We start from the raw sequence: 14,119 nt of genomic DNA, 5'->3' as shown, positions 1-14,119 counted from the left end.
CTGTATACTTCGAGGGCAAATCCCAACGGGAGGTCTTGGAAGAATATGAGCAAGAGATGCGGACGAGGACCAGCCACGCGGTCAACATGAGTCGACAAGCATGTTTTGATGCTCATGACTGGAGTCGACTGGACGAAACATCGGCCATCCTGACCAAACGGGCCATTGTCGCCAAATGAACTAACGACACTATGTTATGCTTCTCGTTCTACTTAGGGCCTATTGGTATGGCGGGGTTAGCCGATGTTGGGTGTACAAATAGCATATCTGGATGGAGATTGGATTAGATTGATTCCTGGTGATTTGTTTCTGACCAAGGTATTATTTTCGTCGCATCAATACCAAGACAAAATGAGTTTTGCTCACATTCTAACCTCATCTACGTGTTACATGAGGATTGTCAATGTCAGCCCCGTAGCCTTGCAACCTTGCAGCCTTGCAGCCTTGCGTTACAATGCCTGAGGCCGCATCTGGCTGCGCTGCCTCCCATTTATAATCTCAGGCTGCAGCCGTCGCACCGCCGCAAGATGGTGCAAGAACCATCTTGGGATCCTCGACGGTTGCACCTTCTCCACAGTCGAAAATCCGGGGTGCAGGTGCAGATCAGTGGCCAAGGGTCCCCTCGTCCCTTTTTTTGAATTTCTGCGTCTTCTATCCTTTGACCAACTACCCTACATCCTAAGCGGATCACCTACACCCGTTGCGCCCGTTGCGGCTATGTTCTCAATCTAGCGGCGGCTTCAGGATCAACAGCCGTCTCTTAGCCATCATCTCCAATATCATGCACCGGCAGAGATCCTCCATCCAAGATAACCCTGCCAATCCTTCACAGCCCTGAAACCCACGTCCCACCACAGTAAGAGCAAACCCATTTTACGTGTACTTGAGGAGATTCCAGAAACGTTCTCTTATAAACAGATACCGCCATGCCCTCTTCCGCTTTCTTCTTATCCTTAACATTCCCAACCCAAGCACATCCCCGTCACTCCCACCACAACTGGAACTCACAGTCACTCCCATACTCCCCTAACAATGAAAGGAAAAATCACAATCGAAGACCACTTCAACCTTCCCGAATACGCCGAAAAGGCCAAATGGTGGGCTGGTCTCTTCGCTGTTGACGCGGACAAACATGTTCGTGAAATCAGCGACGTCGGCAAACTGCGCCTCGACTATGCGGACAAGTATGGCGTTGGCTATCACATTCTAAGCTATACAGCCCCGGGGATCCAAGACATCGCCGATCCGGACGAAGCTCTCCGTCAAGCACGTCTCGTCAATGACTACATCTACCAACAGATCAAGGATATGCCTGACCGGTTTGGCAGCTTTGCGGCTCTACCCATGCACGATCCCTCCACTGCGGCCGCCGAATTGCGCCGCTGTGTTGAGGAGTACGGCTTCAAAGGTGCACTAGTCAATGATATTCAGATTGCCCAAGACGGAAAGTCACTCATTTTCTATGACCAGCCCGAATGGGACATCTTCTGGGCTACGGTCGTCGATCTCAACGTCCCCTTTTACTTGCACCCCAAACAGCCCACAGGTGTCGTCTACGACACCTTATGGGCGGACCGTAAATGGCTCGTGGGTCCACCACTCAGCTTCGCCCAGGGCGTTAGCCTCCATCTCCTGGGTATGGTGGTCAACGGCGTCTTTGACAGGCACCCGCAGCTCCAAATCATTATCGGCCACCTTGGTGAACACATTCCCTTTGACCTGTGGCGCATCAACCACTGGTTCGAAGATATTAAGAAGCCCCTAGGCCTAGCAGCTACATGTAAAAAGACCATCCGGGAATACTTTGCCCAGAATATCTGGATCACCACCAGTGGACACTTCTCCACAAAGACACTGAAATATGTCATTGACGAATTGGGTTCCGCAGACCGCATCATGTTCGCAACAGATTATCCCTTTGAATGTTACGAAGACGCATGCACTTGGTTCGACGGCTTGAAGCTCGAAGAGGATGACAAGGAAAAGATTGGAAGAGCAAATGCAAAGAACTTGTTCCGCCTGAAACATCTGCCAGAACTGAATGGTCATTGATTGGGGAAACAGTTTCTTGTGAGGATCGGATGACGCTACGACATAGTTTACACGATCTCCATACATTTATAAAGAGCCTCGCATTTGTACAATAGTTGCTGTAGATGAAAAGATGAGGTAAACAGGTAGATTACAATATTAACCAAAAGCCGGTGTATGAATCCCCTAATCCTTAAATCTCCTGCCAGCCTTGATTTCCGCAAAGACCTTCTCTGTATGAGCAATCAAGGCCTGGTCAGCACCATCAGCGCGCAGTTGGTCGTAGGTTTTGCGCATTTGTGCCTCTGGAGTGACTTCAGCATCGAGAGAAACGCTATAAGCGCCACTGCCGAGCGTGAGATCAGTACCGAGGGCGACTGGAAGCTTGTGGGATGACTCGGCTAGACCGTCGGCAGCGATGGTGTCATGGCCTGTACCCTTTGGCTTTGGCGGGAATCGAGCTTGAGACGCCAGGAACAAGACTCTCTCGCCACACTCCTCGAGACTGGTAACAAAGAGTCTCAGAATTGGGGTCAAGGCTTGAAAGATGAGGCGAAACCAAAGTGGCATCTTGTCAAAGCCATCGGTGAGGATCAAGCCTGGGAAGACGTGCACCAAAGACAGTTTGCCCTCATACTGGCTGGCCAAATGCTCAAACATGAAGGTCGTCATGTACGTGACGTGCGAGCGAGTGCCGCCGACGCCCCAGTGTTGCGGATCCCGTAGCGAAATATCGTCCAGGTATAGTTCTCCTTCTTTGCCAGCAGCAAAGACGGAGATGACGTGTGCAGCGTCGTCTTTGTCTCTTGCGGTCCCCGTCAGTAGAGGAAGTAGATTGACAATCATCTTGATGCGTGAATAGTACAGCAGTGACACCCGGAACTCGAGACCCTCGACCGTCTCGGTTCTCGGCTCAAGCGACAACTCGCCTTGACTCATGACCAAAAGGTCGATTTTTGGAGCAGAATCCCCCAAAGTCTGAGCTTGCGTTTCTTGTCCAACAATATCTTGACAGACACGGTCGACTTCACCAAGGAGGGAGAGATCATTGACCTGTATCAAGCGAAAGTCGCCTATTGGACAGAGAGTTCGACATTGGGCAATCAATTCAGCCGACTTTTCTTTGTTTCGACCGATCAAGTAGACGCGTAGGCCTTTTCCCGTGGTGGAATGAGTCTTTGCAAGTGTCAAGAGTGTCGACATGCCAATACCTGAGGTGACGCCTGAGAAGACAGCCACCAGAGGACGACTTTGGACCAGGTGAGCATTTTCGAGACGCACACTGTCTAGGTTCACCATGGTTACTGTCTTGAATTTTGGGCCTTTTGTGAGATTATGTTCACGTGGACTGTGGACGGTTTGCCAGACGAGGTGCACGGCTGCGTTGCCCCCCGTCTTTTATATATTTGATGTCGGACATTATGTATGCGCCCACCTAGGACTCCCTGGAATTAAGGAGGTAGTCAAAAGATAAATGTTTAATGACCAGGGCCCAGTCCAGTCGCTGCGTGTGTACGATGGTCAATGTTAGTCAATGACGAAAAGGACCACGGCCCGTCTTCATCATGGTCCATGAATACGAAAATCGGTTAGACCCAAGATACATTTCGAAACCCTCCAATTGGAGGCCGAGGGGCCCCTCGGGCCTCGAGTGAGATAAGAAACGCACATGTGTACGTAGGTTAATAGGTACCTACCTATCGATAAGTGCGTATGTGTATAACATGCACTGCCTCCGACGTGTTTCTGCACAAATTTCATCATGATTGTAAAAGAAAGCTTCCCCTCCTCGTACTGCGCTATCTGGGTATTCGTATAAAAACAAAGAAAAAGTGGAGTGCTGTTTGTAATTTGCATATTTGACAGTAACCTCAGCACTGAGCCGACTCAACACATTCCAAGCAACAAAGTCCAACATCTCGCCTGCAAGAATTCCCCGCTCGTAACCCTGATCAATATGTAACTAGCTAGCTGTCAATGTGCCAATCTCCGCTATGCTGTAATGCCTCTATGCAAGAAAGAAAAAGAAAATCCTCCGTCGTCCCAACACAGAGAGAAAGGTTGAACCAAGGTAAAACCAGACACATCCATGATAGGTGTTCCTGCAATCTCCCCGTCTTCGAAAATTGTGTCGTCAATCGCTTGCTAAGAGGTCCATTTGTACGCCGCTTGGTGGTAACATGGCCATGGCCACCAAAATTTTATTCACATATTGGATTGCCTTCTTCGAGATGTGCGCTGTGCCGTCCATCAAGTGGTGAGGCATCTTCGTCCACGTCTTCGCCAAAGTCCAGGCTGGGCCCTTTGTTTTGAGTTGGTGTTTGGGGGGAATCTGCTCGTGGGAGAGGATACGATCCTGCTGCCTCCCCTCGCGTTTCTTGTTGCCGACTAGATAACGTCCGAGCTTGAGCGTTGTAAGCTCTCAATGGTCGCGCTTCTATGCTGCTCTTGCGTGTTTGTCCCGCTACCCCAGCTAATGGCCTCATGGCGGGAGGAGGCGCTGTTCGTTCACTTGAGCTCGATTGCCTCTGGCTGGTGCTTGGGGGTGTCATGATTCCAGACAATATACTGGAAGGGCTACCAATGGTCGACCTGGATGGTGTTTGATTGGTGACCCCCGTAGCCAAATCTGAAATGGTCCCAATCGAACTGTCCCGTACTTTTCTCCAGTTTGAAAATGCTGCGACTGCTGCCATTGGCAGTGCTCGCGGAGACTGGGCATAGCTCGTCAGCGTGGCGATCGATGGCAGGGATCCCAGCGACGATCCCTGGGCTCGTTCCTTAAGCTGTTGCTCCATCTGGAGATTTGCTTTCAGTCGGATCGTGGCATCTTTGATGCTCTCTCGATCAAAGTCGGGCTGAGATAGTGTTGAAATAATGACTTCGAGATCATCGACGCGAACTCCAAGCAATTCTCGGAGCCAGCCAATCTCTGTCTCCCTCTCTTTGATCTTTCGAGCGGCGTCTTTGTCCACACTTGCGAGCTCGTTTTCGAGAGTTTCAATTTTAAGCTCCCTGTTTTGAAGCTGATCTTGCAAGACCATGATCGATTCCCTGAGTGCCTGTGGCGAAATTCGTTCTGGCACATCCGTGTTTTTGACAAATGAGATCGAGCCACTTGCTGCACGCTGTGGCGGAGATGCAACTACTGAGGGTGCTGGCGTTGGAAGATTGATTCCCTTGGCTATAGCTGCTTCAGCCGCGGCCCGGACAGCCGCCCTGGCGGCTTCCAGTCTCTCCTCAAGATCAGCAATTTTGCTCTCGAGGTGTTTGTTTTTGTCCTGTCCAAGGGCAAGTCTCTCATTGAGCTGGTGCTCCAGTCTGGTACGGTTGTCAAACGAGTTGTGCAATTCTCGAGTATGCCGCTCTCGAAGATCGTTGAGCTTCTTCTCATGTAGCTTGTGCTGCTCTTCCAATGCGCTCTCTCGTTTTTCATTCATCTCGCGAACGGTTTCCTTGTGGTTTTCAACCATCTCTGAGAGCAAGGCATCATGTTTGGCCTTCTGATCTTCGATATCCAGCTCGGCATGATCAAGTCGACTCTGAAGTCTGGAGATCTGTGCTTCTGAATCAGTCCGAATACTGTCAAGCTGTCCCCTGACGCTTTCAAGTTCAGCTTGTACTTGAGTGGTCTTCGTCGCCACTTCGGCATCTCTTGTCTTGACGGTGTGATCTAGTTCTCGGTCTAAGCTGAAGCATTTGGTATCTAGCGCTCTGTTCTCCTCTCTGAGGCTTGCCATTGTCTCATTCAGTCGAGCAATATCAATCGTCGCATTCTCGAAAGCACTTTTGAAGTCGACGCTTGCTTTCAGTTCGCTTTCAACCATAGACAGCTCATTTTCAGCTTTTGCACGGTGCTGTCGTTCCTGAGCAAGAGTGTCTTCGACCAAGGCAAGCTTGCTCAAAAGTTTATGTTCTCGCGCTCGCCAATCATTTTGATCAGACTGTGAGTCTTGGACAACGCGAGTGAGATCTTCCTGTAGCCGTTCCACCTTTTGCCTGAACGTTTGGCGTAGTTGAGATTGGTCTTCCAATTGCCCGTGTAGTCCTTGGAGGATCTCTCTCAGAGCGCTGTTCTTAGAACGCTCCTCGCGAATGTCCTCACGCCATTGGTCGCTCGACATGCGGTATTCTTCCAATGTCGTCTCTAGAGCGGCATTCTTTAACAGAAAATTCTCATGTTGCTCTTCCAGGCTTTTGTAGGATTTCTTTTCCTCGACAAATGCAAGTAGGGTTTGTTCGGCCTCTTTAGATGACTCGCGATACTGAGCTGCCTCTTGCTCGGCGATACGAAGACGAATCTTCAACTCACCCATTTCCTCCTCAGCTCTTCTCCTCAGACGAACTTCTTCCGAGGCATGCTCCTTGGCCACTGCTAGCATCGATTCCAGTCCATCGATCTTTGGCTGAAGTCTGATCTCGGCAGCTTCGTGATCTTTCTGCACTCTGGTTCCCCGCAATCTTGGGTGATTGGAAATGACATCCTCCACGATGGTCCGAAGCTCATGTTGAGTATTCAGAGAGTTGGTCTGTAGGGCAACTTGTCGTATCTCTTGGAGAATATCGTTGAACTCTGCCAAGTCCATTGTAGGCGGAGGCGGTGTTGGCGGTCGAAAACTGGCCAATGCTTCTGAGACGGCAGCTCGAATTCGATCTTGTCGGACGACATCTCGTCGAGCAGCAGGTGATCGGGCTCTATATTGCGAAAACCCTTCAAAGGCATCATACTCATCTTCATCATCTGCATCGGACTCTTTGCCATCAGTTGAGAAGCCTCTCATCTCAGGTTTTGTTTTCAGGCCACCAGCAATCACTGCTAGAGACTGTTGCATTGTTTCCAGCGTACGTTCCAGTGGGCCAATGCGATTCTCTAGAATACCGCCTACCAGGTCGTTGACGTGGCCATCGAAAAATCGAGACCTGATTTCGAGTTTGTCCTCTTCGTCTCTCGGGAGAACGCCACCCCAATCGCTAATGTCCCCTCTCCCCGCGTTGAGGTTGTGAATACCAATTCCTAGCCCCGTAGATGGCAAGAACTTGGACTCTTCTTGTCTATCCCTCACGTCATGGCTTACTGGTGGGCTTGGACTCGGGGCACTACTGCGTAGCGTCCCAACCAAAGGCTCGTTAATAAAAGGCGTCGACTGCAACGGGGTATCGAGACGTTCGATGCCGAGCTCGGGATCCTCTTCGAACCGCTTCATGACTGCGTCAATTTCCTCGAACGATGGCCCATCGATCTCTTCCACGTCCTCATTTTGAGGACGAGCGTACTCCACTGGGGGACGTGGAGAAGTTTCAATGTCCAGCAGGCGATCATCAGCAGCAGGAGCTTCAGAGCCGCTCTTCGTGTCATCGTCTTTGGGGACGGACTCGAGCGCTTCTTCCGGGGGCGTCGGCGTATCGTGTTGGCCTTCGGCCTCAGCTTCCTCGGGCTCGGTCTTTTGCTCATAGTAGTACAGCTCTGCTGGAGGTGAGGAAAGGCTGGTACTGGGGCCTGCAGATGATTGCACGGGGCTTTGGGGAATAGCAAAACGGGAGGCCTCTAACCCCTTGGGCTTACGGGCTGTATGCAATTTTGTGGGAGTTTGATCGACCGTTCGGGGCTTGATCTCAAACGGCGTTGCCAGGGCCGACAAAGATGACTTGGGTTGTTGGGGGCTGACAATTGCTTCCGGAGCTTGGTCGACATGTGATTTTTCGACATGTGAGTTGTCGACGGGATCTTTGACGTCTTCGTCTTTTCCAACCAGCAAAGAGTCATCTAATGGCGGCAGAGCTTGGTTGAACGTGGCTGCATCGACCTCATTTTTGAACGAGAATGGCATGGTGACGGTTACTGAAGGGCTTCTGGAGTGGCTTCGCGATACTGGCTGGTCCGTCGGTTTGAGCTCTTCTTCGTTAGCAGAAATGTACGACCATCCATCAAACGTCTCATCGGCCTGGCTCGGCTGAGAACTCTTTGCCTCTTTTCCTTCAACACTTCTTGGGGGAGATGTCGAATGGCGGAACGGGGCCGAATCAGCATACAATGGACTTTCATTGCCATCATTATCCGTTCGTCGCGCGCGTTTCTGTCGCTCAATTGATGCCATGGGTCGCCCATCGACGTCTTCATCCGTCATCGGTTCGATCCGTGGCTGAGTGATGGGGATGGCTTTGCTTGCCCGCCTCGTCGCTGCGGAGTTGGGATCTATGACAACGGGTCCAAAGATGCTGTTCGCAGGTGGCTCTTTGTCATGACCAACCATGGTCTTGAAGTTTGTGGTTGGTGAATTAGAAGGATTAAACACAGGCGCAGCCACGTTGAATTGTGCCGCGGAAAACCCAAACGAGGTTGCTTGTGTCGACTGAGTGGCGGCAGTGAATTCGAACGGGGCTGATTTGCTGGTGACGGGAGCTTCATCCTCAGGAATCGGCGGATTTTGAGGGCTTTTCAGGTTGCCAGGCGTGAAGGTTGGCGCACCAGCATTAAGGTGAGATATGGATAGCTTGTTCTTGCCGGGAAGCCTAGGGGGTTTCGCTGCGAAAGGTTGGACCGCCGGTTGAAGTCCAAATGGTGCGGAAGAAATGCCACTATCGGCAAAATTCGCACTGGAGAAGGCTCCTCGGGGATCAAACTCTTTGGCTTGGACATTCAACTTCGTAGCCGTGCGAGGTGCAGCACTGGATGGCTTGTCGTCAGGCTGAGGATCTCCTTTCGCAGCATCGCTCAAGGTCTGCCAGTTTGAAAAGGGATTTTTATCATCCATCAGCATGGGCGTAGCTGCTATGCTTGGATTGGTCTCAATCTCGGATCTTTCGTCTGTAATGGTCTCCGGACGCCTCAAGATTGGCGGCTCGTCGTTGACGGACCCCTCCCAGGCCGAGTCTCTTCGAAGGGCGGGGCTGCGGCTGTCTGCAAGAACCTCGGTCTCCTTGACATCACGGTCACTATCCTGCTCGCGAGCCGCAGCTTCTGCTTCATCGATCTCCTTTTGTAAGGCCATGCTCAGATTGTGACGGTGGCTTTTGGGGGTGGGATGTGCGATTTCAATGGGTGAGCGAGATGGACCAATATGAGTTGGAGTTTTCGGCAAGTGGTCGTGTCGCGGAGCATTCTGAGGGCTGGGAAGGTTTCGAAAAGTATTAGAGAGATGGCTGAAATGTGCCTGGGAAGGCATGTGAGTGTGATGGACCTGAGCCGCTGGCAGAGAAGGCCCTTGTCCACGCAGGTCAAATACATGCTGTTGTTGGATGGGAGACAAAATTTCTCCCATGTTTGGTAGATGGAGAGGGTGGCCAGGCGAGAAGCTGTTCTGACGAGACGATAACGGCTGGATTATAGGTGGCATCCCGGGGCCCAACGAGACCGAATGAGACATGACATGGTCATATGGAGAGCTGGTACGACCACGATTGCTAGGCGGTGCCATGGATTGCTTGTAACCATGCAGCGACTTTGGCAGACCATTGAACTGTGCCGACTTCGCAGAACCAGGCTGCGGACTAAGGCCAGAGGATGAGATGAGTGAAGGGGAGATTGCGGTGCCTGTAAGACGCATGGGGTTGCTGGCGGATGAGGACGGTGCAATGGGCGGCGATGGTACAAGACCAGGGTATCCTGAAGACACACGGCTGATATTAGGCGAGAAGGGTGACTGTGTTGATGGTGGTGCCTCGGAATTGCTTGGACTGACGCCCAGCGCTCGAAGCTTCTCTTCTTTCAAAAGGTTGACCCAGGCTTCCCATTCCGCCTGATTTGGAATTCGAACTTCATATCGGCGTGACTTCTTGACGTCGGAGTAAGTGTCGACGTCAGCAGGGAAAATGGGACGACTTTGGCCAGAATTCTCTGAGCTAACGATGCCACCAGTCAATTCGAACCCCTCGAGCCTATAGCCAGCGGCAACGAATTTGTCGATGCGTTCTTGCACTTGCTGAGGCGTCAGTAACGGCGGTAAGCCTGCCCCAAGACGATCTATAGGAGGCAGGGAGATGATGCAATTTTTGCCATTCCATGCAACCTTTCTCTTCTGCCGCTGGTATGATTGGAGGGATGATGGGCGAGGTCGGGTCGGCGAGGTCGAAAGCTCGAAAGAGTTTGATTCTGGTTCGACAAGAGAGGATCGACGGTCCAGAGGGGGGAGTGGCTTCTCCGTCGACACCATTTTCAGATCTGCAACCCTCTTGCTGGTCAAAGAGTGGGGACTTCCTGACTCGAGTGTGGTGTTTGTGGATTCATGGAAACCTTCCGGGGTGATGGTGGCAAGGCTTTCTGATATGCGGTGTCTTGGGCGGGAAGAGGAGATGGGAGATGGGCCCCAGCTGGTGGTTTTCACCAATCCTCTCGGGGTCTGCTCTTGCGCGACACTCGTGTCTGGCTGGCTTTCGTCAGAGTCACTCAACCAATTTGGACGTTCAGAGAGAGGTTTGCGACGAGGATGGTCGGTTGAATTTCTGCCCAATTCTGGGCGTGACAGAGGCAGTGGTGGCGAGGAGAACTCGAAATCGGCGTTTCGCTTTGGTAGTGTCGAGATCGGTTGAGCAGCTCGAGGAGAAGGAGTGGCGTATGGCGAACCCCAAGCAGCAGCGTAGTAAGATCCACTTTCGACGCGCTGATGTGGAAGTTCAGGGGATCGATAGTTTTCGGACTGGCCGCGGTTTCGCGGGAGGACGGGCAAGGGAGGAAGGGTGTATGGAGAAACCCAGTCGTCAGAATTGGTCGAGGAATGGCTGAGGGAGCGGTGTTGGTGAAGAGAAAATGGAGCTGTAGGCTCGTGGTTCAAGTCTGAAGGGAGCTTCTCCAGAGTCATGAACGGTGGTGGTAGGTGCAAGTCGTCGAAGCCAGACTGTCGTGAGGGAATGACTGCAGCAGAATCCGGGGCCAACGAACCTGGATCAAAGCCATCGAGGTTCTGGAAAGCAGTTGTGGAAAATCTGGAGAAAGGGTAGAGTTGACGGTGGGCAGGATTGACAGACGACAGATCTTCTCCGAGTAGATTAATCGCAGTCAAGTTTCTCTAAGATTGAGCAAGCGAAACGCGTTTGGGCCAGGGACGACTTGTCATCTTACGGAGTAGTTGAAAGTGGACAGAGGCGAATTAGAGTGGATTAGGAGGGATTAGAGCAGTTTGGAGGGGAGCTAGGCCAGTTAGGGGCTGATCACGCCCGAAGCCTTTCCCCGCCAGGGTTAACTCGACCACGTTGGCGTGTCGTTATTGGTGGGCTAGCGGCGGTGGAACGGTGCTTTCCGTGCGGACAGTTCAGGGCCACAATGCCAACTTTAAGGACGGCACGGGTGCCCACATTTGGCTTGTCGTGCACGCGGTGAGTGGCTGATGAACGCCTAACGGGCCCAATCCATGTTAGCCTGAGAAAATTCTCCGATGCTCCTTCTCAATGACTTTCCAGCTTGCTTGTGCCTTGCCACTTGAAACCGACTCTACTGTACATTAGGTACCCTTATGTGTATTCGTACAGCTTATAAGACTAGGTAAGGATCAACAATTCTTTTTGCACATGTCTTAGAAGGGAAGCGCTTCCCTGTGCACGCTGAATGTTCTGCCTTTCACATCGAGGAGTCTGTTGCCTTCCCAAAACACAAGTCGTCTGTCGTAATCCACAATCTTCTTAATCTCGTGGAATCGATTGGCCTCTGGGATGACCCCACCTTCCTCCACGCCTTGTTCCTCCAGGACTGCGATTCTTTCTCCCAGCACGGCCATAATGGGTCCCTCCCATACGCCTTCTTTACCAACCTTCTTCAGCTGTTCAACGGCACGTCTGCGAAGAGCCCGGTCTCGAGACTTGCACGCCACAAAGAAAAGAGGGTGAACGACACCAAGTTCCATGGTAAATGGCGTTTTGTCCAGTGCCAGGGGTAGGACATTGACCATTTGAAACTTTGTTGTCATTCCTTCCACCCTCGAAATCATGTCTTCAAACTCCTTGTTGAATCGGTCGAATGTGCTTTCTGGCCCACAATCTATGCTGACCTTGAGCATGATGACTGCGGTCCTGATTTGCAGTCTTAACCCGAGCAAGCTTCTCAGTTCTGCGAGACCTAGGTTCTTCTCATGAAGCTGGAAGAAGTCTTCGAGGGCAGCCAGCCAGGCGTCGAAGACCCCAACAGCTTGTTCCCTCTGAAGTCGCCATTCTAGGGGCACTGCTTCTGAGTCCCAATATCGGAACATCTTCAGGTCAGACTTCACGAGCTGGTAGACAGATACTAGCAAGTTGTCCAGATGAGTGCGAACCTGAGTCAAGGTGAGATTGGTAGGCTGCACGCGAGGCAGGGCATTGATGGGGAAATTCAGAGGTTCCGCTCGAGGTTTGGAGAAGGTGCAAGCTTGAATGTCGTACCGAGCAAAGACTCTTAGAAGCTCATCCAACTCATTCTCCGGAATTTGTCGAAAGTTGGCGCGTGAGGTCTGGTACTCTTGGGGTGAGTAGGGTGTTAGCGAGGTGTCCTCGCCTTGGGGAAGATTCATCTGGCGAATCAGTTCTCTCATGCCTTGTTGATAGTGAATGACGGCAGCCATGTTATTGCGACGGAGAACTTCAAAACAGGTGAATAATATACTTGAAATGATGGCGAGTCTCGCGTTGGTCCTCGATGGCTGGTTCAACCGTTGATTCAATTCTCGCAAGGAGGCGCCATAGAGCCCCAGAGCGTGGCGGTAACTGGGATCCTCTATCAGCTGAAGGTTGTATTTGCCACAACGTTCCTGATAGTCCTCATGCAATGTCGCCAACGCAATAATGGCGTTGCGAACCACTGGTTCCTCTTGGCCCACTCTGAGGAGGAGCTTGGTCCAAAAGCCTGATTCAGATCCGCCAGCAAGAGCGGGGATGGTGCAGTACTGAAAACGATAAAAGGTGCGTCGTTGTTGGACAGTTCCTTGGAATGATTTGGAGATTGAAACTGGAAGAAAAGGTGGTTGAAGGGTGGGACCGGACGTGTCCGGTGGCAAGGTGTCAGTTGACTGTGACCGCGTCAAAGTGTCTTTGGCATGGGCCTGGTACCCATCACATTTGCGACCTGTGGAGGTACATCTATTGCCTGGGGATCATGTGAGTTACGAAGGTCAGATCTAAAGATGGTGGTCAATCCAACGTACAATTTGGCTTGGTCTCGTCGCATTTGACCCGGCGGATCTGAGGGACCACTTTAATTAGACATAGTCTTGTGGGGGGTCACGGGGGTTCAGCTGTTCACTTGTGACAGGACCCGGATCGTGGCTGGTCGAACAACGACATGCACTTCCGATGGGCACACACACAGGCTTTGGAAGTAAGTGGATCGGCGTACCTTACACGTCTTGCAGCCAGTCCGAACCTGGCAGAAAGATCAGCGGCGGATCCGGGAAAGGAGCGAAATGAAGCTTGCCTTAGGTTTGCTTGCTCTGGTTCGGCGTGGAGCACCTTGGTTACCGGATGCATCGTGAACAGGAGGCTGGCGTACGTGAGGTGGAGGCAGATTGCGGGACGGAAGTGGTTGTGGTGGCCACATGGCGTGTGGCGGCATGTCAAAAGGACCTCCGACGTACGAGAGGAGAGGCGGTCCAGTCGGTTAGCATTGAGCAAGCCTGGCGCGAGCGTAGGAACCACAAAGATCAGCGACTAGTCGGAGGCCGAACAACGCAGCGCGACGCGGCGCAGCGCGTGATGAGGGACAAGACAGAAACTGCGACTGGGAATAAGAATAAAGCAGAAACGGGCTACAAGATGGCTTGCGGAGATTATTGTATGTAAATGACGGAGCTGATGACCACAGGGACTGTCAGGTCGTGATGTTGAGATGGCAGTGGAAATGGAATTGGAAACGCTGAAGATCCCTTGCGTGGGACAGGCTCGAGGAGTGCTCTGGGAGCTTCTTGCTTCTTGCTTCGCGCAAGGTGTGGAAAGGGCTGCGATGCTACACCGTCCGGAGGCTAGAGCAACGCATGGACGTACTCAATCTGGTTATCTGGTCGGCGTCATTGACGCCTTTAGGTCCCTGGGGTCCACAGGCGGTGTTGGCCTTTGCCCTCTGAATGTCTCTTGACGAGGTATAGAGCGGCGGGGTGCCTGAACAGAATTGCAAACCCTGCGTCGTTGAGAGTGC

The 14,119-nt window shown here is 52.0% G+C and overlaps 2 protein-coding genes across 2 annotated transcripts; both read right to left on the bottom strand.

The window, feature by feature from the left end:
- Positions 1 to 3,779: 3,779 nt before the first annotated feature.
- On the bottom strand, positions 3,780 to 11,072 carry PV10_07986 (uncharacterized protein). Its single transcript, XM_016372955.1, has one exon. The coding sequence runs from the start codon at positions 10,824 to 10,826 to the stop codon at positions 4,233 to 4,235; it is 6,594 nt and encodes a 2,197-aa protein (XP_016219866.1). The 5' UTR covers positions 10,827 to 11,072; the 3' UTR covers positions 3,780 to 4,232.
- A 397-nt stretch (positions 11,073 to 11,469) lies between these two features.
- On the bottom strand, positions 11,470 to 14,054 carry PV10_07985 (uncharacterized protein). Its single transcript, XM_016372954.1, has 4 exons — positions 13,403 to 14,054; positions 13,325 to 13,351; positions 13,134 to 13,170; positions 11,470 to 13,075 (listed from the first exon to the last, which is right to left on the bottom strand). The coding sequence occupies exons 1-4, from the start codon at positions 13,538 to 13,540 to the stop codon at positions 11,538 to 11,540; spliced, it is 1,740 nt and encodes a 579-aa protein (XP_016219865.1). The 5' UTR covers positions 13,541 to 14,054; the 3' UTR covers positions 11,470 to 11,537.
- Between the last annotated feature and the right edge of the window lie 65 nt (positions 14,055 to 14,119).

Source organism: Exophiala mesophila, assembly GCF_000836275.1.
Source record: "Exophiala mesophila strain CBS 40295 unplaced genomic scaffold supercont1.6, whole genome shotgun sequence".
Taxonomy (NCBI): domain Eukaryota; kingdom Fungi; phylum Ascomycota; class Eurotiomycetes; order Chaetothyriales; family Herpotrichiellaceae; genus Exophiala; species Exophiala mesophila.
Note: the sequence above shows the minus strand (reverse complement) of the source record. Positions and strands in the feature narration are given on the sequence as shown.

Coding starts and splice junctions, on each gene's coding strand:
- PV10_07986 (XM_016372955.1), bottom strand. CDS start 10,826: ATGACTCTGGAGAAGCTCCCTTCAGACTTGAACCACGAGCCTACAGCT.
- PV10_07985 (XM_016372954.1), bottom strand. CDS start 13,540: ATGCCGCCACACGCCATGTGGCCACCACAACCACTTCCGTCCCGCAAT. Junction 13,352..13,402: donor CCAGAGCAAGCAAACCTAAG/GCAAGCTTCATT, acceptor TCTTTCTGCCAG/GTTCGGACTGGCTGCAAGAC. Junction 13,076..13,133: donor CGACGAGACCAAGCCAAATT/GTACGTTGGATT, acceptor CATGATCCCCAG/GCAATAGATGTACCTCCACA.